This window comes from Myxocyprinus asiaticus, chromosome 38, assembly GCF_019703515.2.
Source record: "Myxocyprinus asiaticus isolate MX2 ecotype Aquarium Trade chromosome 38, UBuf_Myxa_2, whole genome shotgun sequence".
Classification (NCBI taxonomy): Eukaryota; Metazoa; Chordata; class Actinopteri; order Cypriniformes; family Catostomidae; genus Myxocyprinus; species Myxocyprinus asiaticus.
Window position 1 is genome coordinate 8,767,719 of NC_059381.1, and position 26,346 is coordinate 8,794,064.

General features: G+C 37.4%; 1 protein-coding gene across 1 annotated transcript; it reads left to right on the plus strand.

Moving 5' to 3' along the window:
- The first annotated feature begins 1,153 nt into the window (after positions 1–1,153).
- On the plus strand, positions 1,154–25,988 carry ell2 (elongation factor for RNA polymerase II 2). The gene is made up of 12 exons (XM_051677442.1): positions 1,154–1,359; positions 5,176–5,223; positions 6,210–6,331; positions 6,422–6,585; positions 12,058–12,317; positions 16,162–16,286; positions 16,398–16,464; positions 21,234–21,891; positions 22,438–22,501; positions 22,769–22,940; positions 24,139–24,183; positions 24,301–25,988. The coding sequence occupies exons 1-12, from the start codon at positions 1,228–1,230 to the stop codon at positions 24,415–24,417; spliced, it is 1,974 nt and encodes a 657-aa protein (XP_051533402.1). The 5' UTR covers positions 1,154–1,227; the 3' UTR covers positions 24,418–25,988.
- The last annotated feature ends 358 nt before the right edge of the window (positions 25,989–26,346 follow it).

The window sequence follows — 26,346 nt, forward strand, 5'->3', positions numbered from 1 at the left end:
AAATACTTTGGATTACTTCTTCAGCACTGGTAGATTTTTTTCACTTGTTTTGACTATAAAAACTCTGCCAGTACAGTAAGACAAAATACACATGCTAAAAATACATTCTCTGAAAAACCTAAATATCTTATGCAGTGTTGTTTCTAAAACAAGATAAATCTAACTGATCTTGTTTTAAGGATTTTTAGATATTTTTACAGGAAAACAATACAAACATTATTATCAAGAATACAATTTTTACCCTAATATCAAAGTTCTTACTAGAAAAAAGGAAATTATGATCCAACGTGAATTTTCTGGATAAAAAAATATGGTTGTGCCAGGTAACGTGCATGTAAAATGGCTAGAAATAGCATTTTAGCTTAGCGTAAAGCTGACAATTTACACAGGTTTATTTCTGTTTCTTCTGCTCCAAACTTACTTCAAACTTACTTCTCTGTCTGCTCGTATGAATGTAACACATCATAAGGAAGTGTTTCACCGCTGTTCAAATGCACTTTGGATCGCATCATTTATATGTATAAACGTTTTCCATCTGAAAGGACTAAATATTAAATGAAACAAATGACAATAAAATGCAAAGTAATCTCTTCAGTATTGGAATACAGTTACTTATATTTTGTATTTAAAATACGTAATCCCGTTACATGTATTCGGTTACTCCCCAACCCTGTTGGCCTATTACTGCAGTGTGTCACTACTTACTGAGGCATGTACAGTAAAACACCTCAAAAAGCCAAATACTTATTTGACACCTATTGCAGTGCTTCCAAGAATGCCATGATAAAGATGGGGAGTGGCGAGTATGACAGCAGGCTAACCAAATTTGAGTCCAAAATTTAGGGACTGTGGATAAAGAAAAAAAAAAACCTTCCGAACAAAGAAATTCTGTTTGTTTTTTGAACGAAGGAAGGGGACAGCGAAAAGGACAAACAAATCCAAACAGCCTATTAATATTATATGAAATATGATACTAAAATATAAATAAATTGTATGTTATTTCATTCTGTTAAAATTGAATGTGCTTTGCCCCAGATGGAGGAAAATGATAACAAGGGAAGTCTCCAAACTTCATAACAGTATTACAGAGAAACAACTTGATATCAGTATAGACTAGACTAGAGAGAGTAGAGAAAATAGGACTTTTGATAAGGTCCCTCCCTCCGTGCGCTTTAGAGTAAGAGTGTGCACGTATGTCAGAGGGACTATGGTGGAGGGCTGGTGAAGATGATGGCAGCTCTCTGCGAGGATGGCACATATGGAATCAATTGTGGCCGTAGGAGCGACAAAATCTCAGTTTTACATGTCAAACTGACAGAATCAGCCTTTAAAGCGCTAGAAAACTACCAAAACTGTAAGGTGAGTGTTAAAAAAAAATAGCATTTTTATGGAGAGAGAGAGAGAGAGAGAGAGAGAGACAGAGACAGAGAGACTGCTGGCCCTAAAAGGCATTGGAGATGTCAAATAATGTTGTTTTATTCCTCCTTAAGAAATGCAACATGTATCTCAAGTTAATAGATGTTGTCTCTTTGTTGATGTCCTTGCAATCTAAGCAGAATTGGTTGAAAAATAGTTCTTTTAAAAAAAGGGCAAAACACTTTATTGGCTGAACAGCATGCCAACACGCCATTTAAAGTGCTATAAACTCTCTGCATGTTATTTCCTCTATAAAAGCACATTTTTCAAATTTTAAGGTGCTTCCGAAGTCTAAGTGAACCAAAAGGCACGCATTAACTGAATAAAGGCGGAATCGTTGCGTTATTGTAATGTTTTATTGTGTTTTATCCTCGAAAGATTAGCTAAAATGCTAAGGCTTAGGAAAAACTTTCTTTACAAATGAATAACATCGATTCTGTTGTCTGTCATGTCGACCTTTTGGTCAATTGTGTTAGTTTACACTATTTTTTTGATTAATTTATTCATGTACAATTAGAAAATTAAAGTTTGGTGAGATGCTAATGAATAAGCATTGCTAATGTTACAAGCTGGCAAGTCTCCAACAATGGTTTATTTCATAAATGTGTCATTATTCGGCATATATTTATATTTTATTTACATATTCATGATGGGTCGGTCAAATAAACAATGTTTAGATTTACCATAAGACCAAATGGTGTCTACATTTCTCTGAATAACATCTAAGCTAAAATTGCCTGCTGACTTGGCTAGTTAGCTTCAAACCCCCACACCTGAAGAGTTTATAGTGTTTTATGAAGACAGATTATACTGGTTTAAACCATAATCATAGCTTTTCATGCACCAACCATACATAATTCACCTTAAAGACAAGGCAAATAAATTCAGTTTGGTTTGGACTTAATATTTTTCCTTTTGCTGTGTGGCTAAATGGGGAAACTCCACTTTTTCTTAGGAATAAAAAGTACACGAATCATCTTCCTTTTTAGATGTGTAATTTTTTGACAAACTTTCTTATGTAGTCAACTAATCCTGACCACAAGTGATGCATACAATTATTTCCATTTGGGTCATTCAAGTTGGTATTATAGTGTGTGGGTTAAAAGTGCAAAAGTATCAAAGTCAAAGCCTATATCACCAAGATTAAAAAAAATAATATCAAATTGGACGCAGTCCTTCTGGGCATTTCTGTCAGTTCAATAGGCTGAACAGAAAAGACTTTCTATTGGCTTACTAGGAGAAATCAGGCAGCTTCAATGAAGAGCTGCATTGTCTGGATTTTTTTAAAGCTCTACCCTGCTCAAAGTGCTTACGAGGCAGTGTTTGACTTAAAGCTACAGATGGCCAGCTGAAAAACCATGCACCGGGTTCATTGCGAGATGGTTCATTCAATTCTGAAAGGCCAAATCCTGATAGACAATTAGGCCTCAGATTTGATTTGGGGTTTTGGTGATGGGTCATTCGTCCCATACATTTAATCCAGGTCATCTATAAACTAACAAGCAGTTTAAGTAAACCCATTTTGTTTCTAATTTATTCTCAAAAGACTTTAGTTGGACCTTGAAGCCTGTTTGAGACTAAATTTAGCTTGGTAATCAATCAGGTCCCTGGCTGCATTGCTTCTGTGTGTTGTTAATTAAGTATCTAGGCCTATATATGTTGGTATATATATTAATTGGATAGTAGCGAGGGATTACTTCTTTATCCATAGAGATTTTATACCTTTATCTGCTTTAGTAGGCATAATAAACAGAATGTTTACTGTAGTTGGCCTATCTCATCTGTTTTTGGGTAGCTGACATAAAATACTGTAAGGAAGGTGACATTTTCTGTGTTGTGACATGCTACACTCCCACTTAAACCATTCTAAATGGCATTTCGCTATGTCTTAATTCTACTAAACTTGCAGTTTTATAATAAAGAGACTACATGAAATATTTAAGACTTTGTCAGATATCGTAAGACTAAAATTTGTCACACCGAAGGGCCATTTAAAGTGAACTAGTGCAGGTAAAAAAAGTGATTAAAGTCATAGTATCTAAAATAAAAACTTTACCTTATACATTATACATGTTCATCTAAAATCTTGCCATTGATTAAAAAAAAGTTCAGGGATGAGTTAAGGCTAGGGTATACTTTGTTTTTCCGCATGCTGTTACGTCTCGCGCACGGTTGAACACTCTAGCCTTCCAAGTATACTCTTTTGATCGCAAGCACGTACATACGCGGTCGACACATGCGCACCATATCGGCTTTTGATTCTCTTCATTAGTCAATTCAAGGCGCATGTGCAAATGACGGAGAGTCGGCATCTCTAGAAAAACTAGGCTGCACACGTACTGTGCTGATGATGACATTTGCGTCACGCACTGTGCATATGTTGTAGCGCTATGCGGAAAACTGATGAATACTTTGGCCTTTGTGTCTCATGCACAGTGCATGTGACGCAAATTTCGTCATCGGCACAGCGGACTGTCAGCGTGCAGCCCGGTTTTTCTAAACATGCAGGCAGTCATCGTCTTTGCACGTCGTTGATGCATGTGCATGGAGTAAGAATAAAGCAGTCATAGCAGAGACTATTTAGCAGAGACTCGCAACTTCTGTTAAAATGAATGGGAGAAATTGGAACGCCAAACGGTCAACGGATGTAGAAAAGGATGTCTCGCCTTACAGGTAAAAGAGCCAATCACCTTTTAGATACAAACATCGCCTGTCAATCAATTCGAGAACGCACATGCACATTTGCTAGACAAGCCAGGAAAATTGTGTTTTCTAGCGTAATCTGAGGTAAAGTAGCACAATTTATGATACCAGTGTTGTCAGATTTTACTGCTGATTGAAATAGATTCTTTGATCGTAATCTTGACCAACAGTTTGAGATTTCAGTCTTCCCCATTCAAGTAGATAGTACTTGTATACTGCTTGTTTACATAGAAAAATAGCTGCCCAGCCTGCCCGAGAGCATTCCAAAGATGGACGCCGAGTGGACTGACTTGCTAAAAGGACTTGGTTGTAGTAAGCATGCGTCGAACGCATCCATATGGGCTTGAGTAAAAGAGTATACTTTGAAAGGCTAGAGTGCTCTATTGTGCGTGAGAAGTAACAGCACACTGAAAAACGAGGTGCACCCTAGCCTTTATGCGTTAAATAAACATTTAGTTTTGCCTACTTTTAAATTAGCTACAGGAAGCTAGTTAGCAAGCTTGATTCTTTCTCTCAGTGAACAGAGTATTGACAGTCTTGGCTCATGTTGTCCTGGTCTAGACCTGTTCTGTCTTGCAGCCTAGCTGAGCTTGTGGTTAATCATTATTTATTTCTCTGCAGTGGGATAAGAGAGCCAGGGTAAAAGACAGGGAATGTATTAACCTTAACAGATCATTATGGAGCCGTTTTTATCTCTGTATGAGCAGAAATCAGGACTCTCCAAAACCATGTCTGTGGGTTGGAGTTAATTTGTAATGCTTGCCCTGCAAGGAAACAGCTTATCTAAATTGTATGTATTGTATTTTTGCTGTCACTGCCCCAGAGGTCTGTTTCTATCTCTTGTATTTATTGGTGGTTTAGGCTTGACAATCAGAAAGCTAGATCCTGGTTCTTCATGCTTCTGTAATGTGATCTTGCCTGTGTACAAGAGTTTTTGGGGGTGGGGGTTCTTGTGAAACTTATCTGGTTAAACCTTTTTCAACCTTTTCATAATTTGTTTTTAAATCCTGGTTTCAGTTGTGTATTTTCATATTTTAATATTCTTTACTTTTTCAGAATGCACCTTCCTCGCAGACAAAAATAAGTTTCCAGGGTCTTCAAGGGGTAAGTTGCCATCAGACTGACTGCAATATGGACCCGTTGTTATGATTTAGCACGCAAGTGTGTTATTAGCTTCGCCCCATTCTGTATCGTCTCTGGCAGAAGTGTGGGGGTAACTCATCAAGTACTCATTAATTGCAAACCTGGTGTCTTAATGGGGAGCCTTCAGCCCTCTCTGGTTTTATGGGGCAGCTTCTTGTCAGGTCTCACTTTTCCTCTGTGAAAGTGCCTGGCTAACCTCTGACCCTGTACACCATGCCGTAATTTACTTCAGACACTGTGTGACTATAAATACTAGAGGTTCTGGTTCAGTCTGTTTTACACTCATGAATTCACTCTCAAAAGACACACTTGAATGTGTTGCAACACATTAAAAAAATGGTCTAACTGATGTGACAACAAGAGCTCTGTTCCAAAACCTGGAGAGCTACCTTGCTTTCTAGTCCTAACTGTGATGGAACCTCATTAATGACTGATTTAAAATGTTCTACATAGGCAGCAGCCCTCACGTAGGGAGCATGCATGCCAGTCTGGCCATTCTCTGTTGACCTCTCTCATCAATAAGGCATTTCTGTCTGCTCAGTGTTTTTTTTTTTTTTTTTTTGGCACCATTCCGAGTAAACCATTCTAGAGACTGTTGTGCGTGAAAATCCCAGGAGATCAGCAGTTACAGAAATACTCAAACCAGCCCATCTGTCACCAAAAATTATGCCATGGTCGAAATCACTTTTCTCCATTTTGATGGTTGATGTGAATATTAACTGAAGCTCCTGACCCGTATTTGTGTGATTTTTATGCATTGCACTGCTGCCACACGATTGGCCGATTAGATAATTGCATGAATAAGTAGGTGTACAGGTGTTCCTAATAAAGTGCTCAGTGAGTGTATACCTGTACTTGCACTTCTTAATCAATAAATTCAATTTTTGGGCATAATTATGCTGATTTTATTTTTTTAAATGTGTTTTTTTTTTCCTATGCTTTTTTAGCACATTAAAATTCCAAGAACAGATGCTTCAGATGGGTCACATAACTTCGACTTCTATCTGTCCAACTTTGGCAAGGACAATCCTCAAGGGAGCTTTGAGTGTATTCACCAATACTCATCCAGGTAAGGGGTAGGCCATTCTCCTGAAGTGAGAGAAACTATGTCTAATTTTGCTGTTGTCCCTTTTCTTAAACCGCTGTCTGTGTCCGTTAGCTCTGGTGTCCCCCACCTGTCTTCCTTGGGAACAATTCAGGACAAAATCACAGTATGTGCCACCAACAACTCCTACCAGGTGACCAAAGAGCGTGTGACCCAGGCAGAAGAGGATATACAAAAGAACGGCACCAAATTCATCAAACCTAGAGGACCAATCAGAGGTAGGTGGATGTTTTAGATAGTGGGTAAAATACCTTGCAATTTGTAACAGAAACACTAGTTATTAATGCTTGAAAGTACTCTAAAGGAGTGGTTCTCAACTGGTTTTGCTTCTGGACCCAGATTTTACATTGGACATCAAGTGGCTCCCCAACTCATTATTTATCATATATTTTGTAAACACAAATTTCATTTACTGAAATGTATTAATACTATGGCTTTTGAAGATGAGGCCATGTGAATCAACCTGTCCATGTTAGCCAGAGAAATTTGCAGCACAACACCATAGTTTGTCACAGCCTTTGACATTAACAACAAAGATATGGGAAGCATTTTCTTCTCCCTTTTAAAAGTTTATAAGACCATTTATATTACTATCCTAACTATGAATGATTATATGGTTGGTTGCATTTAATTATTTTCATTTAGCATTGTTTTTTCCATGTTGTCCACAGCCCTACCAGAACAGGCCTGCAATCCACTTTTGGGTTGCGACCCACCCATTTACATCCATTACCCTAAAGTATTGTTACTTAGTTTTAAGGCCACTGGCCAGTCCACGTGGCAAGTTAGCATTTCAGTTGAAACATTTCTTGTTTGAATAACCAGCATACTGCACCCGTCTACACATCTGATGATTACTGGAATCTGTACAGGATGGGGTTTTGTTTTCAGTTTCTGTTTTCACTTGCATTTCAGATCTTTATTTAGAAAAACGGTATACAAGTGTGTCTGTATACAAGTGGTTTTCAAATTCCTATAGATTAATAAAAGTGATGTCGCTTCTGTCCTTTTTAGACAGCCTTACCTGTAAAACTTTGCCACTTTAGATGTCCCTGTACATATAACCATGCACCATTAAACCAATTGAAAGCTTTACAGGGAGTGATGTTAGGATTAGGGTCAGGAGAAAACGTAAAAGTTCATCCTATTTATCTGACATGGCTTAAGGCCTTCGCACACCAAACGCAAATGTTTGGCGTGATTTTTCACCACGATCAACATTTCGAATTGAAACAATAGATTCCTAATGAGCCATTTTCACCTAGAGCGAACATTCGCGCTGAATCGCGTGGCGACACAGCAAACTTTTTTTATTTTTTTTACGGTGTGACGTTTTTTTTTACTTCGTCTGACAAAGAAATACTCTGACCAATACTGACCAATAATATATAAGTTTTAGATCACGTGTCAGAAGCCGTGGCTGTTACCAGAACCAGAGCAACAGGTGGCACTATAGCACAGAAAGCTGTTTTGACAACCAACATGAAACGCTGAAGTAACGCGAGGAAGAAATCCTGATATCCAGTAGTGAAGCTGTTTATTTCATCTGCATCAAATGCATTAAAAACTGAAAGAAAAAAAATGATCATATGGGTTCTTTTAACATGTAAATTATATTGCTGCATCACTGCCTTGCATCCACTTTAAAAATTATCTGATCTAATATGGATTGTCTTCATAATTGATTCCATATGGTTGCATTGTTTGGCCTTTGCATTTTATCTTATGTGAGTTCTCTTACGTCTTTAAAATAAACTATATTGCGGCATCTTTGCCTCTGTATCACTTTTTAAATAAACAACTTTACGGATCTTAAGTGTTTTTCTTCGCCAATATTAATACTATTGCTGTGACTTGCAGTGCACTCTGTGTGCCTTTTGAATACCAAAAAGCAAAATCGTTATTGCTGTGCTATTTTTAATATTCGTTAACAGCCTCGTCTGTCGGTAGTGGTATTAAAAGTATCTAATAATGGGTCAGACTGAACTCTAAATACAAATGTTTACACATATATGTATTTATTTATTTTAAGGCACAAGTTACAATATCGTTTTTTTATCAAACCGCACAACTATGATCTCAGACATTACAGAAATTACAGCTTTTTCTGTTAAAGCATAATTTTGTGTAAAGCTGCTTTGAAATGATGTGTTGTGAAAAGTGCTATACAAATAAAAATGACTTGATTTATTGCTTGCACTCTTGGAGCGTTTACATTTCATCACATTTAATTAGTAACATGCAGGGGTTTGAACAAATATAACACAAGTTCATGGCAATAAGATAGTCAAACATTTGTTTTAACAGTCATTATGAGTGTGTGTTATGCAGTGATTATAACAAATGCACTTAACACAATTAGGTACAGTATGCGTGGCAGTGGCATATAAAATATTGTTCAAAATGAAAATGTTTTAACAGAAGCCATTGTTTATCCTCGATTCTTTCTAATCATCCCTCAGACTGTATGTTTATGATGACACTGTCAGTCATCTTGTCCAGCGGGTGAACTGAAATAGTTTGTGAAGTGTCTCAAGTTTTTTGCCTTGTGCAAATCAACAACACACTCGTCATCGCTGCAGCTGGTAGAAAGATGTTGTATTTTTTCTGCTAGCTAGAGAATTGTTTGCTTTTCTTATTTGTTTTGCAAACTTGTTAAATGGTTATTTCTTCTAACCCGGTAATGAGATGAGCGCGGACCAGCTCAAAGGTGCGTTGAACGGCGAACATTCATTTAGCTTTCATGGGAAAGAGCCCTTCGCCTGTGATTCGCCTCTCATAATCGCATTGCGTTTGGTGTGAAAAGGCCTTTAGATGTGTTTTAAACATTAGAGAAGTCCATTGCTGACGTGTCCCACAGTTTTCCTTTAAAATGCCCAGCGGAAAGAGTGACTAGATTTCAAATCCTAGGACGATTGTCACCTGCAAAAACACCTGCTCAGGTTGTTACATGAAAGCAGAAGTCGTGCCTTTTAAATTCTTCAGAGGGGGTGTAGATGTGTCAAATCGAGATCTTTTGAAAAGTATCACAGTTTGTTGAAGCCCCGGTGGTGGTGTTTTTGGGTGGGGGAGACCTGTCTCTCAGCACCTGTTCAGTTGTCACTCCCCTTTGGGAGGCCCTGTTCTCATGGCCACAGCTGGCTTCCACCGCCAAACTGGAAAAGTCAGTTTCGCCCCCCTCCCTCGGTGCTAAACCACAGGGGGCATTTGCATTTTGCACAACCAAAGGAAACACTAAGAAAGCTAGAGGTTTTTTGTTATGTAAGGCTTTACAGCAGCAGCTGGCAATCAGGAAGCCAGGTCTCACTATTTTGTGTGTGGATTTGAATTTAACCTTAGAGATGCAATAGAGAATATCAGAAGTCTAAATTTCCAAAAATGTTTTTTTTTTTTTTATGTGAAAGACACACATCATGACGATAATTAAACTATTTTATTAAAGCTTACTGTTGAAGAAAATGAGAAAAAAATAATAATGCAAGATATTAACAGTGCAAGATTTAAACAAGAAGAAACATTTAGAGAAACATCTGTTTATAGAACAAGATATAAGATATGGAGTCATCTAATCTAATAATCCAGTATGTTGAGAATTTCACCGCTTGAGCTACGTGTTGAACGCGCTGTACACTGGCAAAATGAACCACTTTAAAATTGGTTAATTACCTGACTTTAACGCATCCTATTTATTGTCTACATGAGATTATAATGTAATGTACTGCAGTATATTCATTATATGCTATTTTTTCAGGAGCTCAGGTTTTCACAGCATGAACAGTTGTACAGTATTTGGTATGTTGCCTATCTCTTATATGTTTGATACATGCTTAAATTAAGAAAATGTTTATACATTTTCTCTAAATGTTTGAATATTTTATTAAAGTTTAGTCTGTTACAGATTGACACGATTTTGTCATTTTGCACATTATCAACCAAAAGATGTTATTGTCGCTGACTAAAATTATATGCCATTTTAGTCAGAGTAAAACTGACATGACATGATGAAATATTGACTAATTGTAAAGGACATCGTTGTAGAATGACAAACTATGACTAAAACAAAAAACTGTTAAAAAGTCCAAAGGTCAAAATATACTTTGGTTTTCCACGTGCTGAAATATTGTCACGTAAAGCCGAGACTTAAAACATGAGACAAAAAAGAAATACAAGTCATACATAAGCCTTTAGGCAACAACACATGTTTCATTCGTGGAGAGAGAAAAAAAAAACATTTCAATCAATACTAAAAAAAATATAGAAACATTTTTACCCTATATTTGTGTGTGCTGTGTGTCAGGCCATTAGTTTAGCAACATGCTAGAGGCTAACTGTATAGAGCTGTTCAGCCGTGACATCAATTTGTAGGCCAACCCGAAAGTCTAAATCGTTGTTTGTTCCCTCTGGATTTTCCTTTGGGTTTTTATAATGGGGTTTTTGAACTTTTGAGTTAAATAAGATTTGTGGGAAACATAACTTGAGGTTACGTGGACGTTTTGTTCTAAAACATAAATTACACTCAGTACGGCTTCACAATTGACGTTTGAGGTATGACTGTGTGTAATTTATGTTGTAGAACAAAACGTCCACTTATCGTCCACTAATGTTTACGACAGACCTTATTTTACTCAAAAGTTCAGAAACCCCATTATAAAAAGTCATAGGAAAATCCAGAGGGAACCCATGGCAAATTCTCGTCCGGGTTTTTTGACTACAAGCTGAACAGCTCAATGGGAATCAAGTTTTCTGTGTTTTGCATGAGGTGCACTATTTGTCTGCCACGCAGAGTTGCTGCCTTTGTAGAGTGTTCCAAATCAGTTAATTATGTGATTTTATGAAGATTTGGATGCAGTTTTAGAAGGTAGCCGACCATTTAGGCAGTAGGCAGGAAGGCGGCCTACTAGGTTAAAACGGCTATTATGATATTCCCTTCCTTAAATTCTGCTGGTCTGCCTTAAGTGTGGTAAGGCCGATTTTTAGATGTGTGATGGCCAAAGCTGCTTATCTATCCACTGACGCAAAAGTTTCACCTAACTGGAAGGAGGTGTGACAGTGAAAGTTTTGAGCCTGGTTCTTGTCCAGTCATCAGCACATGTTCAGGCAAAGAAAAGCAGAGTCAGTGAGAAAGACAGAAGGAAGGATGGTTAACAATTTGCTACTCTTAATCTTTTAAATAGCTTCTGAGAATTTCATAACAGCTGGGGAAAGGTATTGAGAAAACATCAAGGTTACTCAGAGCTTCCTTAGACAGTTGAAACTTTCTAATCTGGGTCTCCTACATAACTGTTTGCATTCCAATTTGCATACTTCTATGCATTAGAAATGTGTACTTCACTAGTGATCGGAGAGTATGTTCTTTTGAGTAGTGATAAACTGATATCAAGCGTACTGTCAGTTCAGGCAGGTCACGTTAGTCAAGCTTGCAGTCAGCTGATGCTCAGCCTGTCATGGTGTCTACCAGTACAATTCAGATGCTTATCAAAGCTGTTCGGTTTAAGTTCTATTTAAATGTGTTCTTTAATCCATTATGCAAAATGGGACTGCAATCTTAATCTTGCATACTATTTAATAAAGATAGTAGGCTAAGTGAATTAGAATGCAGCTCCTTTTGTCCTTAACATAATATCGAAATTTGTCACTGTTGTTGCTGCTCCTCTAATTGATCTCTAATCTTTCTGTTAATGTCCGCATAGACAAAAAAGTCCATGTCCGCAAGCCGGCTCCCTCAGCCCCCGACCCGGTTCCGGAGAGGAAGCAGACCACCCCCATCAACCCAGCCAACACGATCCGCAAGTGCCTAACCAACAACCCCGTGTCCCAGCGGCCATACCGGGACCGTGTCATCCACCTCCTGGCCCTGCGCTCATACAAGAAACTAGAGGTGATGGCCAGACTGCAGCGAGATGGCATCAGCCAGAAAGATCGCAACTCTCTGGGCACTACACTACATCAGGTAAGAGCGAGATTGCATATGAACAAATGGAAATCGCGAAAAAGCGTTAGTTATTAAATCAAATCTCCATGTTAATTCAACATTTTGGTCACTTCTGTTTTGATCATGTTGTGCTGGGTAGCTCCAGCCATAGTGAAATCTTATTGGTCCAAAATCACTATAAATTATTTTTACAGGCCCAGAAGGAATCTGCAATTTATTTATTTTTGTTGGGCAAAATCTGTAATTTCTTCAGAACATTTTTGAAGACAAGCCTCTGGCAACTTTGTTGAACTTGATCTTTGTGAATGATGGACTTTTAAATTCTGCAGAAATCTGAAGAGCTAGCATGGGCCTACACATGTTCTGATTGACTGATTTTGTCACTATGCACAGTATTTTTAGTGAAGATGGAAGAATTGACACTTTAAACTTGTGAATCGCTTCCTGACAGACCTCCTGTCCATTCTTCCATTCTCTTCATGGCAGTTCCTTTAATAATTTAATGATTGTTATTTAAGGTTAAAAGTGCAAGATAAGAGACTTGCAAAGGCATTAACATAATCCAGAGCAAATAAGCACATAACTTGCTTTGCAAATTCTCTGACTGTCAGATGTGTTCAGGAAGGTTCACAGAGACTTAAAGCATAGATAAGAGCATAGATGAGATCAAAGTTTGGATGAAATGTACCCACAGGCCACAGACTCGGAGCACTTCTGCAGATGCACAGTGTCACGTTATGCAAGTCACCCTTTAACAGCCTCAACACAAAAACCTGCATTCACCTCGGCTGAATGTAGAGCACGAGGCAAATTAAGCAACCATAAATTAAGGCTATTAGAGCAATTATGCACATGAACACTCACTCAAATAGCTCACATGCTGAAGAGACCTGTGTGCTTAATTTCACAGGGTTGATCAAAGGTCACGCTGCATACAGTTGTTTAATTATTTTCATCAATATGTTGAGTATAACTAACAATTTCAGTTCTCCCCTCTAGTTTCAATGGAGAAATATTGTGATTCTTCTCTTTTAAAGCATCTTTATGATGTCTAGAGCAAATTCATTCAAGCTTTGGAAAGGAAGTGTGAATCAAGTCTCCTTTTTTGGAAATGCAGGAAGGACTGAGAATCTGAAACTGTCAGTTCACTGGGTTGTAATGAAAGCAATTCTTCAAAACTGGAAGTCAAAGCGCTTACTCAATTTAAATCAGCGGAATAATCTAATTATAGAGTACATATCCATGGCAAAAATCACAGCTCTCCATAAAATCTGCATGACGCCCTTCGAAGAAAACTGGAAACCATTTCAAACTTAAAATAAATACAGATTGATGCCACGCACATCCCTATGAAGACCTTATTATACATATATTGTTTTCCTTTTTTGTCTGTTTCTTTACCTATTTTTGTTGTTGTTATTATTATTATTATTATTATGGTGGTTGCTGCTATTATTATTATTGTTCCCATTAGCACTATAATATGTATTACTGGTCATAACATCTATGGGTTAACTTACTAAATATTTTTATTTTGATTGTATGTTAGTTATTTACATTTCTACTTGCACTTCTAAAAAGTATTATTAATCAAATAACCACTTTCAGTCACACACTATCACCTAATAATAAATGTATCTTTTTTTTTTTTTTTTTTGCTTAATTTTACTTACCAAATAATAGGATATTATATTGCCTCATTATTTTTTTATTTGCTCCTGTGTTTGTTCACTTCCTTAATTTTTTTATTTTTATTTTATTTTATTTTTTCCCCTTTTTCACCCAATTTGTAATGGCCAATTCTCAGTGCGCTTTAAAGTCCTCGTGGTGGTGTAGTGATTTGCCTCAATCCGGGTGGCGGAGGATGAATCCCAGTTTCCTCCGCATCTGAGACCATCAACCCGCGCATCTTATCACGTGGCTTGTTGAGCGCGTTGCCACGGAGACATAGCGGGTGTGGAGGCTTCACGCCATCCACCGCGGCATCCATGCTCAACTCTCCACGCGCCCACTGAGAACGAACCACATTATAGGGACCACGAGGAAGTTACCCCATGTGACTCTACCCACCCTAGCAACTGGGCCAATTTGGTTGCTTAGGAGACCTGGCTGGAGTCACCCAGCACACCCTGGGATTTGAACTAGCGGACTAGCGAACTCCAGGGGTGGTAGCCAGCGTTTTTTACCAATGAGCTAATTATTATTAATGTTTATTATTAATGCGGCTGTGACCATCATTGTTATTAACACTGTTATTATTATCCTATCGCCCTAATTTTTTATTTTATTATATATATTTTATTATTAATATTTTTATTTTTTTTTTAAACATGTAAGTTGATTGATGTCCTAAGGCTTATTAAGCAAATCTTTTGGCCTTGCCTTGTATCTCTGATGGGCCGCAGTGGGATGGGCCCCCCTGGGATACGGGGGGAGGATCACCTCACTGTGAGATGCTGTGGAGGGTGCCCTGGGTGCCCCCACCTTTCCCCCCTTGATCTTCTGCCCTGGCTGGACCAATTTCATATTGCACAACTCGATTATTTTAATGCATTACATTAGTTGAGTACTGACATATGAACAAAAAAGTATCCTTCGAAAAATACAAAAGAACAGGGTCAGTGCGACGTGCGGATGGTGGCCTGCCTGGGGTGGGGGCATTCGGTGGGGGTGGGGATGATTGGTGTGCCCTGGGCCTGGCAGTGTCTCCTCGTGGGGCCTGGCTCGCTTGGGCCGTGGGGGGATGTGGGGCAGTCCATCAGGTTATTATTATTAATATTTAAGTTTTTTTTTTTTTTTTTTTTCTGTTGTTGATGCTGTGGTTGTTTTCATTGATATTTTTTTTTTAGATATAAATATTTCATACAGATAACCTTATAATTGCCCACACATACATGATCCTACACACACACACACGCTCACACACGCACAAACACACACCCTGAACCATCAACTACAGTACGTGTCCACCCAGTAAATGCATACAAACATCTTTTAACACCTATAGTCATAACACATTCTTTTCTTTTGTTTTGTCTCATCTTCTTGTCTCTTCTCTACTTTGTCACTTGCTGCCTTCCTATCTCCCTTACTGTAAAAAAAGGAGAGAAAAATAAAAAAGAAGCAACACTTTCTCCTTTTGCCTACCCGTCCATATGCATTACTATTTATAGCGTTTGTTTGTCTGCCTGTCTTAAATATACCTACTTAATACTAGTTGGCTATACAAAGCATACACTCCCACTCCCATTAAATCTGCAATAATAATACGTGTAGTGGTAGTGGTGGTGCTTGCTTTTAAGCATCATTGTTGCTATTGCTTGTCAGTGTTTCCTACAGAATTCAGCTCTTGCAGCAGGGGAAAATGCTCCAAATCCCCCTTTATAAATGATATGATTCTTCTAGAGAAATTGGTAACTACATTATTAATTTATATTATTTGTATAGTTTATCAGTTATTTACATTTATTCATTTGGCGGACGCTTTTATCCAAAGCAACTTACAAAAGAGGAAAACATAAGCGAATCATCTTAAGGAGACAGTGGTACGAAATGTGCCATATTACAAAGTTTCACTAGCATCCAAATAGTAGCATTCAAAACAGTTTAAAGTGCAACAAGAAATTATTATTTATTTATTTTTTTTTGTGACTAAGTGCTCATAGTTATGTTTCTTTTAATTTTTACATTTATTTAAAAACCACCCAGAGTACCCTAGCAATTGCTAAGCAACTGCATAGCAACACTCTGACAACCATCAAGGACACCCTAGCATCATAGTGGCGAGTTTTGCACAGCCAAGCACCACTTGCATTTTCTTCAGATAAATGGAAGTGTGATGAAGTATTTTTCATTCCAATAGGTGGCCAATCTAAATCCTAAGGATAACTCGTATTCACTGAAAGACTTTATCTTCCGTGAGGTCCAGAGGGACTGGCCGGGCTACACAGAGGATGAACGCATTCAGGTTGACAGGATTCTGGCACGGTAAGACTCACTGGTTACATACAGTTAAATAAAGAATTACTCTTTAATTGAACATAAATCATTTTTTGAGAGCTCGAGTCTTTGAAGCTTGAAATATTGAATTTTTTCCAGTAAATTGGGCTTGAACTCAGAGTCTGTCTCATCCAGCAGTCCAACCAAAGAGCCCACGTCCCCACTGGTAAGACACACATACACATTTTGTGTGTATACAGTACTTCGGGACATACGATGTTTCACCAAAACAATTGTCATAAGATGGTTATTTATATCTTCATCTTTAGTATGTCAATAGGAAATAATACATTTTAGACTCCCAAACAATCCTTTTGCGAATAGAATAGAAGAACAGGGAGCCCTTCAACAGGTAGTGTGGCCCCCACAGAGACAGAAGCAATTGAGACAGCCTAAATAGATAGAAGAACTGTGGTGAATTCTCCAAGAAGCTTGGAACATTTTATCTGCTAACAACCAAAAAACTGTCCAGGTGTACCTAGGAGAATTGGTGCTGTTTTAAAAGTGGATGTGGACACACCAAATATTGATTTAGCTTCTTTTTTTTTTTTTTTTAACTGGACTTTGTATGATGTTAATTGATAAATGAAAAATCCTCACTATGCAACATTTTTCACAAGGGCCTAAAACTTTTGTACAGTACTATGTGTATATATATATCTAGTATACATTTTTTTTTTTATTAAAGGTGCACTCCGTAACCTTTGTCTTTGTGTCATCTTGGACTTGCTCTGACACCTAGCGGCTTGGGTGCAGCATCATTTGAAATAAAAAGTTTTCCGCTATTTTAGAAATTTTGTATTAACTGTCAGCCATGACTGTGAATACTGATTACTTTAATCAGTGAGTGAAAGTGTCAAATAACAGGATGGTTACTGAGATTAAGTGAGTAGTATTTGGCTGGTCATTTGATTCTAACATGGCAGCCCCCAAGTGTGCATGGACTAAAAACAAAATATTTTTCATTTCTGTTTGTTCTGAGCAAAAACTATTTTTACGTTCCAGTTCAAATGTTCTGCGGCCTCCTTTCCAAATGGTTACTGGTTAGAATAAAATAAAGAACAGTTAATAAAGTTCTGTTTTAAAATGAGAGTACTCTGCGCTAAGGGGTGGGTGAAATACCAATTGCAGCGTGGCAAGATCTCACAAGAGAAGCAAGCAATCTGGTCTGGAAAAACAAACTCAAAATAAGCCTCTTCCCTTAAAGCTGCACTATGTAACTTTGTGCTCTCTAGCGACATCTGTGGTTGAAAATAACACTCGTATTCACATATTTTGAATGAATGAATTTGACTCTTTTAGCACTTTTCAGACACTACACTCAAAGTGCTTTTACATAAAGAACAGGGGACTCAATCACTACCAGTATATTTTAATATCATTTTTCAAGTGTTTTATCTACTATTAATGTTTGTATTGTACTACACTTATCAATTTAAGAGGTGATACTTGTGATATGGCCAAGGTTGGGAGGATTACTTTTGAAATGTATTCCACTATAGATTACAGAATACATGCTGTAAAATGTAATTTGTAACGTATTCCGTTAGATTACTCAAGGTCAGTAACATATTCTAAATACTTTGGATTACTTCTTCAGCACTGGTAGATTTTTTTCACTTGTTTTGACTATAAAAACTCTGCCAGTACAGTAAGACAAAATCGACATGTTAAAAGTACATTCTCTGAAAAACCTAAATATCTTATGCAGTGTTGTTTCTAAAATAAGATAAATCTAACTGATCTTGTTTTAACGATTTTTAGATATTTTTACAGGAAAACAATACAAACATTATTATCAAGAATACAATTTTTGCCCTAATATCAAAGATCTTACTAGAAAAAAAGAAATTATGATCCAGCGTGAATTTTCTTGATAAAAAAATATGGTCGTGCCTGGTAACGTGCATGTAAAATGGCTAGAAATAGCATTTTAGCTTAGCGTAAAGATGACAATTTACACAAGGTTTATTTCTATTTCTTCTGCTCCAAACTTACTTCAAACTTACTTCTCTTTCTGGTCGTATGAATGTAACACATCATAAGAAAGTGTTTCACCGCTGTTCAAATGCACTTTGGATCGCATCATTTATATGTATAAATGTTTTCCATCTGAAAGGACTAAATATTAAATGAAACAAATGACAATAAAAAGCAAAGTAATCTCTTCAGTAATCAAAATACATTTTTTGAATGTAACTGTATTCTAATTAATAATGGTTTAAATAGTAACTGTAGTGACAGTTACTTATATTTTGTATTTTAAATACGTAATCCCGTTACATGTATTCCGTTACTCCCCAACACTGGATATTATATTGTACAGCCTCAGTTGATAATGCAAGTGAACCGTAATACTAAAATAGTATGTATGCACACAATAACACGGTAAACTAAAAACATAAAACGAGGATTCAGTAATGATGGGGATAAAATATACTTTATTAAACATGAAAATAATATGGTTAAAAATGCAATATAACAGTTAACAGTCAATTTCAGAAGTCAAAAATATTAGTAAGCATGCCACAGTAACTCCCACCATACAACGCAGATGCATCGTGATCGGTTAATGCACGAGTATTGGGCAGTGGTGGCTCAGCAGTTAAGGCTCTGGGTTACTGATCAGAAGGTTGGGGGTTCAAGCCCCAGCACCGCCAAGATGCCGCTGTTGGGCCCTTGAGCAAGGCCCTTGACCCTATCTGCTCCAGGGGCGCCGTATCATGGCTGACCCTGCACTCTGACCCCAGCTTAGCTGGGATATGTGAAAAAAAAAGAATTTCACTGTATATGTGCAAATGTATAATGTGTGATAAATAAAATTATTAAAAAAATTATAATTATATTGTTCGATTCATACAAGCAATATTAGCTTCAGCAACCCTACCAGACAACATATATTAAAGCATTAAAGCAGGTAAACAACTTAAGCAAATGTTCAACAGATAAACATCCATCCAGATTGTTGCGACGCTGTCCGGAACAGTGTGTGTGTGTGTGTTACTGAACTGAACTGTAGTTTCTTTCATCTTTTTAACGGCTACTCGCAAACTAAAACAGTGCATTACTGCCATCTACTGTTTACTCGGAAATGAGACTGATGGGTCTTCTTTCCTATGTTCATGGACATGACATAATGACTCAAGGATGTACGTCAGTAGCCAGCGATTTCGCGCCAAATCGAACCTGACAACTCAAAATACAAATCATTTTTATAGGCTTACCGTAGTGAATCATGGTAAGGTAAGGGCATTGTTTTGAACACTGATTGTTTATGTACTTAATCAATAATGGCAATTTGTTAATTTTTAACCAAAAAATCTTACATAGTGCAGCTTTAAAATAAACAAAAAATTTGCTATTTATCACAATAGAAATCATAACAAGCAGTTAATTAACAGTTAAGTAAAATGTTAATTAAAGATCTGCTTCTGAGTCAAAACCCAGCTGTATTAAATCTGTATTAATGCATCATATCTAGCAATAATTCAGTGAAGACTTAAGAAATGTATTTTTACATCTAATAATATTTTCCTTGTATCTGAATTAGCTGTGCATGTATATGTAGTAATTATACATGGTTGTTGGGCTGGTTTGAGTATTTCTATAACTGCTGATCTTCTGGGATTTTCACACACAACAGTCTCTAGAATTTACACAGAATGGTGCCAAAAAGCAAGCGAGGTCAACAGAGAATGGCCAGACTGGTTCGAACTGACAAAGTCTACGGTAACTCAGATAACCACTCTGGGCCTCGTTTCCCAATAACGATTGATCTTGGCGGTTAAGAGTGTTTTCTACAGGCGATTTTACGAACATAAATGTAAAGTGCTCAAATGTGACTGTATAGTGCTGCTCGTCATTGCAACTTCATTATATTTGTGCGTAATTTTAAAGACATCTGTAATTTAGTTCGCTGGAAATATATATTTTTTTTTCTTAAATGTAAAGTAACTTAATTCACCACATAATTGCATTTTGTTTTGCAATCTTTTTGTGCAGAATTATATATTTCTTTTACACAATCACTGCTTCGTTCATCAAATGTGCATTTTAATAGTTCGTTTTCAAAATTTGCTCTTGAGTCAAGATTAAAGCTTCCAGGATCAGTGAAGACAGCGGAGGCCCTGTGTAAGGTCCTGCTAATGACAACAAGCATTAATTGAATATAACAAGGTTCACCGTGTTATTGTGGAGCGCAAAAGGAGACTCGTTGAAGCTGCACTTGAGGGACATTCACCAATCAAAGGGAGATCTGCTCTTTACTCCCAAAAGGGATAACGGTAACAGCAATGCTACACAACCTGTGCGGTACTACACAACACGTGGTGCGGGCGAGAGTGTCTGCATAAGTCTATATGCCTACGATGTTCTTAGCGCTGTACGATTACTCCAGAGCACTCGTTAATCTACGTGCATTACTACTTAAGTTGCTATGCTTTTGGGAAACGGGCCGCAAAACTAAGATGAATTCTACTATCTACTTAGGATTACGATGCGTTTGGGAAACGAGGCCCTGTACAATTGTGGTGAGAAGAATAACATCTCAGAATGCTATTCTGAGATGCGGGTTGGCGCTGTTTTGGTGGCACGAGGGGGACCTACACAATATTAGACAGGTGGTTTTAATTTAATTTTGTGTGTGTGTGTGTGTCTGTGTGTGTATATATATATATATATATTATTACACATACACACACACACATTAGTATAAATATATAATATTATTATTTTCAAACCACAAGACAAGATTATTCATATCAAACAAATAAGTCTGGCATCGGTGCAAAAAAAAAAAAAAACAATTTCACATTATTTAATGCATGAAATAAAAACAAAAGCTCAAAACAGTCAAACTTGCATGACAAAATGAATGGTTCAGGCTCTACATTATACTAAAATACCCAGGAGTTGTTTTTCTTCTTTGCTATTCAGAAGCGCCAACCTGAGTCTGACTTCATTGATCCTCTGATGTCTAAGAAGCCACGAATCTCCCATCTCAGCAATCGAGGGCCACCTGCCTCATCAGGCCGACATCCTTCAGAGACAGAGGACAAAAAGCCCACACCCCCTGTCACGGCTGCCTGCCCGGGACCCTCTTTGCACCCTCCCCCTGCCTCAGGCTCCAGTTCAAACTCCCCGAGCACACCAGAGGGCCGGGGCACTCAGGATCTGCCCCTGGACCAGAGCTCTATATGCGGTACCTCCTCTGAGAGCTACGCCCCTCGCAACCACACACTCAGTCCCCGCAGCCAGTCTGTTCCCACAACTTCCCCCTCGTCCTCCTCCACCTGTACCGTCTCGACAACCACCATCACCTCCACCACGACCACCAGCAGTGGCCTCCACATTTCCTCTGCCACATCTACAGCCGGCCGTGACTGCAGCAAAAAGCCCAAGAAGTCGAAGAAGCACAAAGATAAAGAAAGTAAAAGAGAAGGTGAGCGAGAGAGGGATAAGGAACGGAAGAGGGAAAGAGAGCACCGCAAGGAGGATCTTTGCAATAATGAAGTGAAGCCCAAGAAGAAACATCGCAATGAGGCAGAACAAAAACACATTCCTGCCAAGATCAGCCATGAATCAGAGGGAGAAGGTTTGTTTTGCCCTTCATTGTCTGTCTGATTTATGAACAATCCTTTTGGTTTTGGTTTAACTCCTGTTACTGTTCATTATTACTATTATTCATACATGGAATTAGGGAATTGGACAATCCCCTAACCCTAAGTATACTTTAATAGGTAACTCGTCATGCACCATTTGTGCTATGTACATTCAAATTGTGTGATTTGAGCTGAATCAAACATTGTCATGTTCATTCTTGTTTGACTCTAAATTGACAGAAAGCCTGTAATTTAGCTGATTACAGCAGCACTAAACGTTACCATTAATAATGGCAGAGTAGCAGGCAAAACTTTTCCAGAAAAAGACAACCTGGATGGCAACAATAATGAATGAAAAATGTGTTCCGCTCAGTTATGCCTAGTTTTTAGGTCAAATCATGTTCCTTTTGCCTCTTACCCATAAACTCCATGTCTCATTTAGGTTAGTCAGTTCCTGAAGACGCAAAGATCATGCACAATGTGTGGTTGTGAAAGGGCACATTTCCATGTTTGTACATAACTTGTGTATCTCTTTACAGCTGGCAAAGACAAGCCTGTCCATACCACTGAACTTCCTGTCCCAGTGAAGTCTGATTACATAGTGTATGTGACCTTTGACCTTTTATCGATGACAGTTTATGGTGCATGTTTCTGCATATTCCCACTGTATGTAGATTAAAAAGGGCTGTAGATTGCACTGGTACATTTTCTGTCTGTACTGAGCACCCACTTCTGTTAACAGAGCAGTAGTGTATTTGTTTTTTATTGACAGAAAATGGACAAGCTAATTGACAATAAATGACAAGTTTGACAAAAACCATTTCTAGCTGTAGCATCATTGGCCTTTGGTGTTTTTGTGTTTTATTGCAGTAAGTACACTGCAGTGATATCTATGGATCAGAGGCAGCGCTATAAGGATGACTTCAACGCAGAGTACGATGAGTATCGTGGCCTTCATGCTCGTGTTGAAAGTGTTACACGCCGATTTACACAGCTGGATGCCCAATGCAGGAGGCTAGCACCAGGAACCAAGGAGTACCAAGTAAGGGAACAAAGAACAAAAAATTGTTAACTAAAACATTTTTTTAAAAGTTCAGTTTGTGCCCTACATAATGTGACTGTGAGTGCATTTACATGCACAACAATACTCTGATAACCCTTTGTAGCAACTGATAACATAATAACAATAATGTAATAAGTTAAATGTTCATAATGTAAGAATTTTCTCAAAACGTAATTATTACATTATGTAAGAGCGCATAATGTAATAGGTTATTAGAATATGAGAAATGTATTACATTATAAACACCAAAACATTTTAATTAAAAAAAATATCATAATTTTTGTCACATTTTCAAAATAAAACAATAGTAGCCTATTTTAAGGCATAGAAAAGCATTGGTATTCCTTAACAAGAGTACATCTTTATCTGAATCTACACTGGATTGAAATAATCATGCATTTATTATTACTATTATTATTATTATTATTATTATTATTATTATTACTGTGCATTACTACTAATATATACAGTATACCACTACTAATGATCATAATAATCATATGTTATATATTTGTTTTTATTTATTATACATGAGCCAAAGATACTTTGTCTTCAGTTAAAAGAGCATATTAAATGTTTTTCAATTTGACATCTGAAATACATACTGATAAACGACAGTGTGAGATGATGACGATAATAATAATGTATACAAAGTATAGCCTACATTGTAAAAAAAAAACAACAAAAAAAAAACACAGGGTATGTTATTCAATATGTCTAACAAGCGCGAGTGAACCGATCATTGTCTGTACTTTAAAACAAGTTATAACACGAAATAGAACATGAATGAACATCGGAGGACGTTGAAAGATACAGTACACCTTACACTAATTTATTGTCTCTCGTATAATCGCCCAATCTGTGTTTCAACCACGGAAAGATGTCAATAAAACTGCTTGTGAACAAGTGTTCACAAAAAGTGAAAGTTTTTCACCCCCCTCCCGCAAATAAAGGTATCTCTATACAAAGGAAAATGGAGGTAAAGGGCAAAAATCTCTGTGTGCTGATCATGTTTTCTTAAAACATTTATTAACATTATTGAAGGCATTTAAAAGATCTTACACATACAGTAGTTGATGTAAGCTCATTCGTTCCATAACCACTGCTTTCTCAAATGGTACCTGCTTTTAAAATTGCTCTGTTTGAAGAATAAGTGTCTCTTTATCATGTCTAACAGGAGGTACATGAACGGGTGCTGCAGGAATACAAAAAAATTAAACGAGTAAGTGTAAATGTTTAACTCAATATTTCGATTCCTTTAGACTTCTGCTCTTACTGTCATTCAGATATTTATTCATAGAGGTTGTGTTTTAATATACAGATTATGTTTGTCTTACAGCACAGCCCGAACTACTACGAAGAAAAGCAACGCTGTGAGTACCTGCACAACAAACTGACCCACATCAAACGGCTCATCGCCGACTTCGACCAGCGGAGGGGGCAGTCCTGGTTGTAGGGCGTGGGACCAAGCAACCCCTCAGTCAATCAAGCGCTTCTTAGCCAGAGGGCCATCTTTACAGGAGTGCGGGGATCAAACAGCTCCTTATTTATTCTTATTATAGATTTCCCGCTCACCTTTTCCCATACCTGGCCTTCTTTATCAGTCTATTTCTTCCTTTCCTTCTTCCTTTCCCATCCCTTTATTCTAAGCGCTGTTTCTCCTGAACACCACCCTTTGTTTTACCTAGAAGAGGAAAGCACTCTTCCGTCTAGTGATGTCATGTGTTCAGGGGAGTAGCGCTTATCTCTTTTTCTTTTTTTGAAGGACTTCGAAGAAAATAAAATTAAACTTTTTTTGAAAGCAAAAAGAAAACCCATCTGTAGTTATGCAATGCAAAACCGTGGGCCTTACTTACAGCGCATATTTCTTGAAGCCTTTTGCACAGGGGTGATTGAGACCGTATATGTGAAAATGTGGCCATAAAAAGGGTGTTTCCAAAAGCCCTGAGGCTTCCTTTTCTCCCAGGGCCCTGATTTTGAACAGCTTCAGTATTCACACCCACAGTGCAAATGCCTTAAGGTATTAATAGACATATCGATGTGGAGTCAGTGAGACTTTCAAGCACCCAGGCCAATGGGGAGAAATTATTATGACCTGATCGCAGGTCCAGCGCACATTCGTGGAAGGTTTGAGCGATATGTGTGTGAGTGTGTTGAATGAAAGGACCGAGAAAGCAACGAGTGAAAGTTGTCTATTTTTTTTGTTAATTTTTGGGAAGGATTGGGCCAGAAAGGATTGAAAGAGCAACATTTGGGGAGAAGGGTTGGGTATAGATGTCTATAAAAGAGGAAAAAAAGGCAGAAAATGAAAATCCCTTAAAATAAAAAGCTGCTATATATTCTTTGAACAGCCAGAGCCTTTGGGATCAACCTGGCTTGTGTTAAATGTTATTAATTGGGCCTGCTCTGTTTAAGACAATGATCGAACCATCTAAGGAAAAGGTGCTACTGATTAATAAGGAAATGCATCAAGCAGAGACAGACCTGTATATCATTTCAAATGTATTCATTAATTATTACAAGTCTCAGAGCAGAGTTATTTATGAAATATGAATAGCACTATATATATATATATATATATATATATATATATATATATATATATATATATATATATATATATAATATGTTTTTGTGGTTCTGAATTGAAAGGAATTGCTTGAATTTTCTTTAAAATGAGAGTATTGAAGATAAAACTGATATACAAATATATGTAAAAGTCTTTATTTCATGTATCATTAGTGAAGAGCTACTTAAAGATTAAGGGAAACATTATGTTTACAAAACCTGTGTGGTAGGACGTTTTGCCAAAAAGAGAAAAAGCGAAACAAAAATGCTTTCAATCTTATGTTGATGGTATGGAATAAAACCCATTTCTCTGAGCGCAATAATGACACTTTGGTATCTATAAACGAGAGCTTTTGGGGCATGGTTGAACACCTACAGTGTCCTCATTTATTTAAATCTTATAATAGGGAAACGATCCAGAGCATATCACTTACAAATGTGCAAATTCTCCACAGTGGATTCTGATTGGCTAGTTATTTATTTAAGGCTTGCTGCTTTATATTTGCACAATGTTTTAAGATGTCAAGAGGGCATCTGAAAACAGTATCTCTAAAATCAACTTGCAGATATTCATTTCAGGATCCCAATTATTCCATTTGTTAAAAGCTGAAAGCTAAAGAGGTGTTCTCTTTGTTATGAAAGTGTTGTAAATTCAATATAAACCTAAGTGAGCCATTCTCAAAATAACCAACGATAAATGTTCATGCATTGTATTTGGGTCAGCAGATGGGATCTTATCTGCTTTCTTTAGGGGCTTACAGTTTAGTCCCCATTATGGATTTATCATCAATGGTGGATGACAACCGTACATGTCATG

Excerpts from the sequence above, each read along its gene's own strand:
- ell2 (XM_051677442.1), top strand. The coding sequence starts at position 1,228 with ATGATGGCAGCTCTCTGCGAGGATGGCACATATGGAATCAATTGTGGC. Across the intron at positions 22,502-22,768 it reads GTGAAGTCTGATTACATAGT|TAAGTACACTGCAGTGATAT; the intron begins GTATGTGACCTT and ends GTTTTATTGCAG. Across the intron at positions 22,941-24,138 it reads CAGGAACCAAGGAGTACCAA|GAGGTACATGAACGGGTGCT; the intron begins GTAAGGGAACAA and ends CATGTCTAACAG.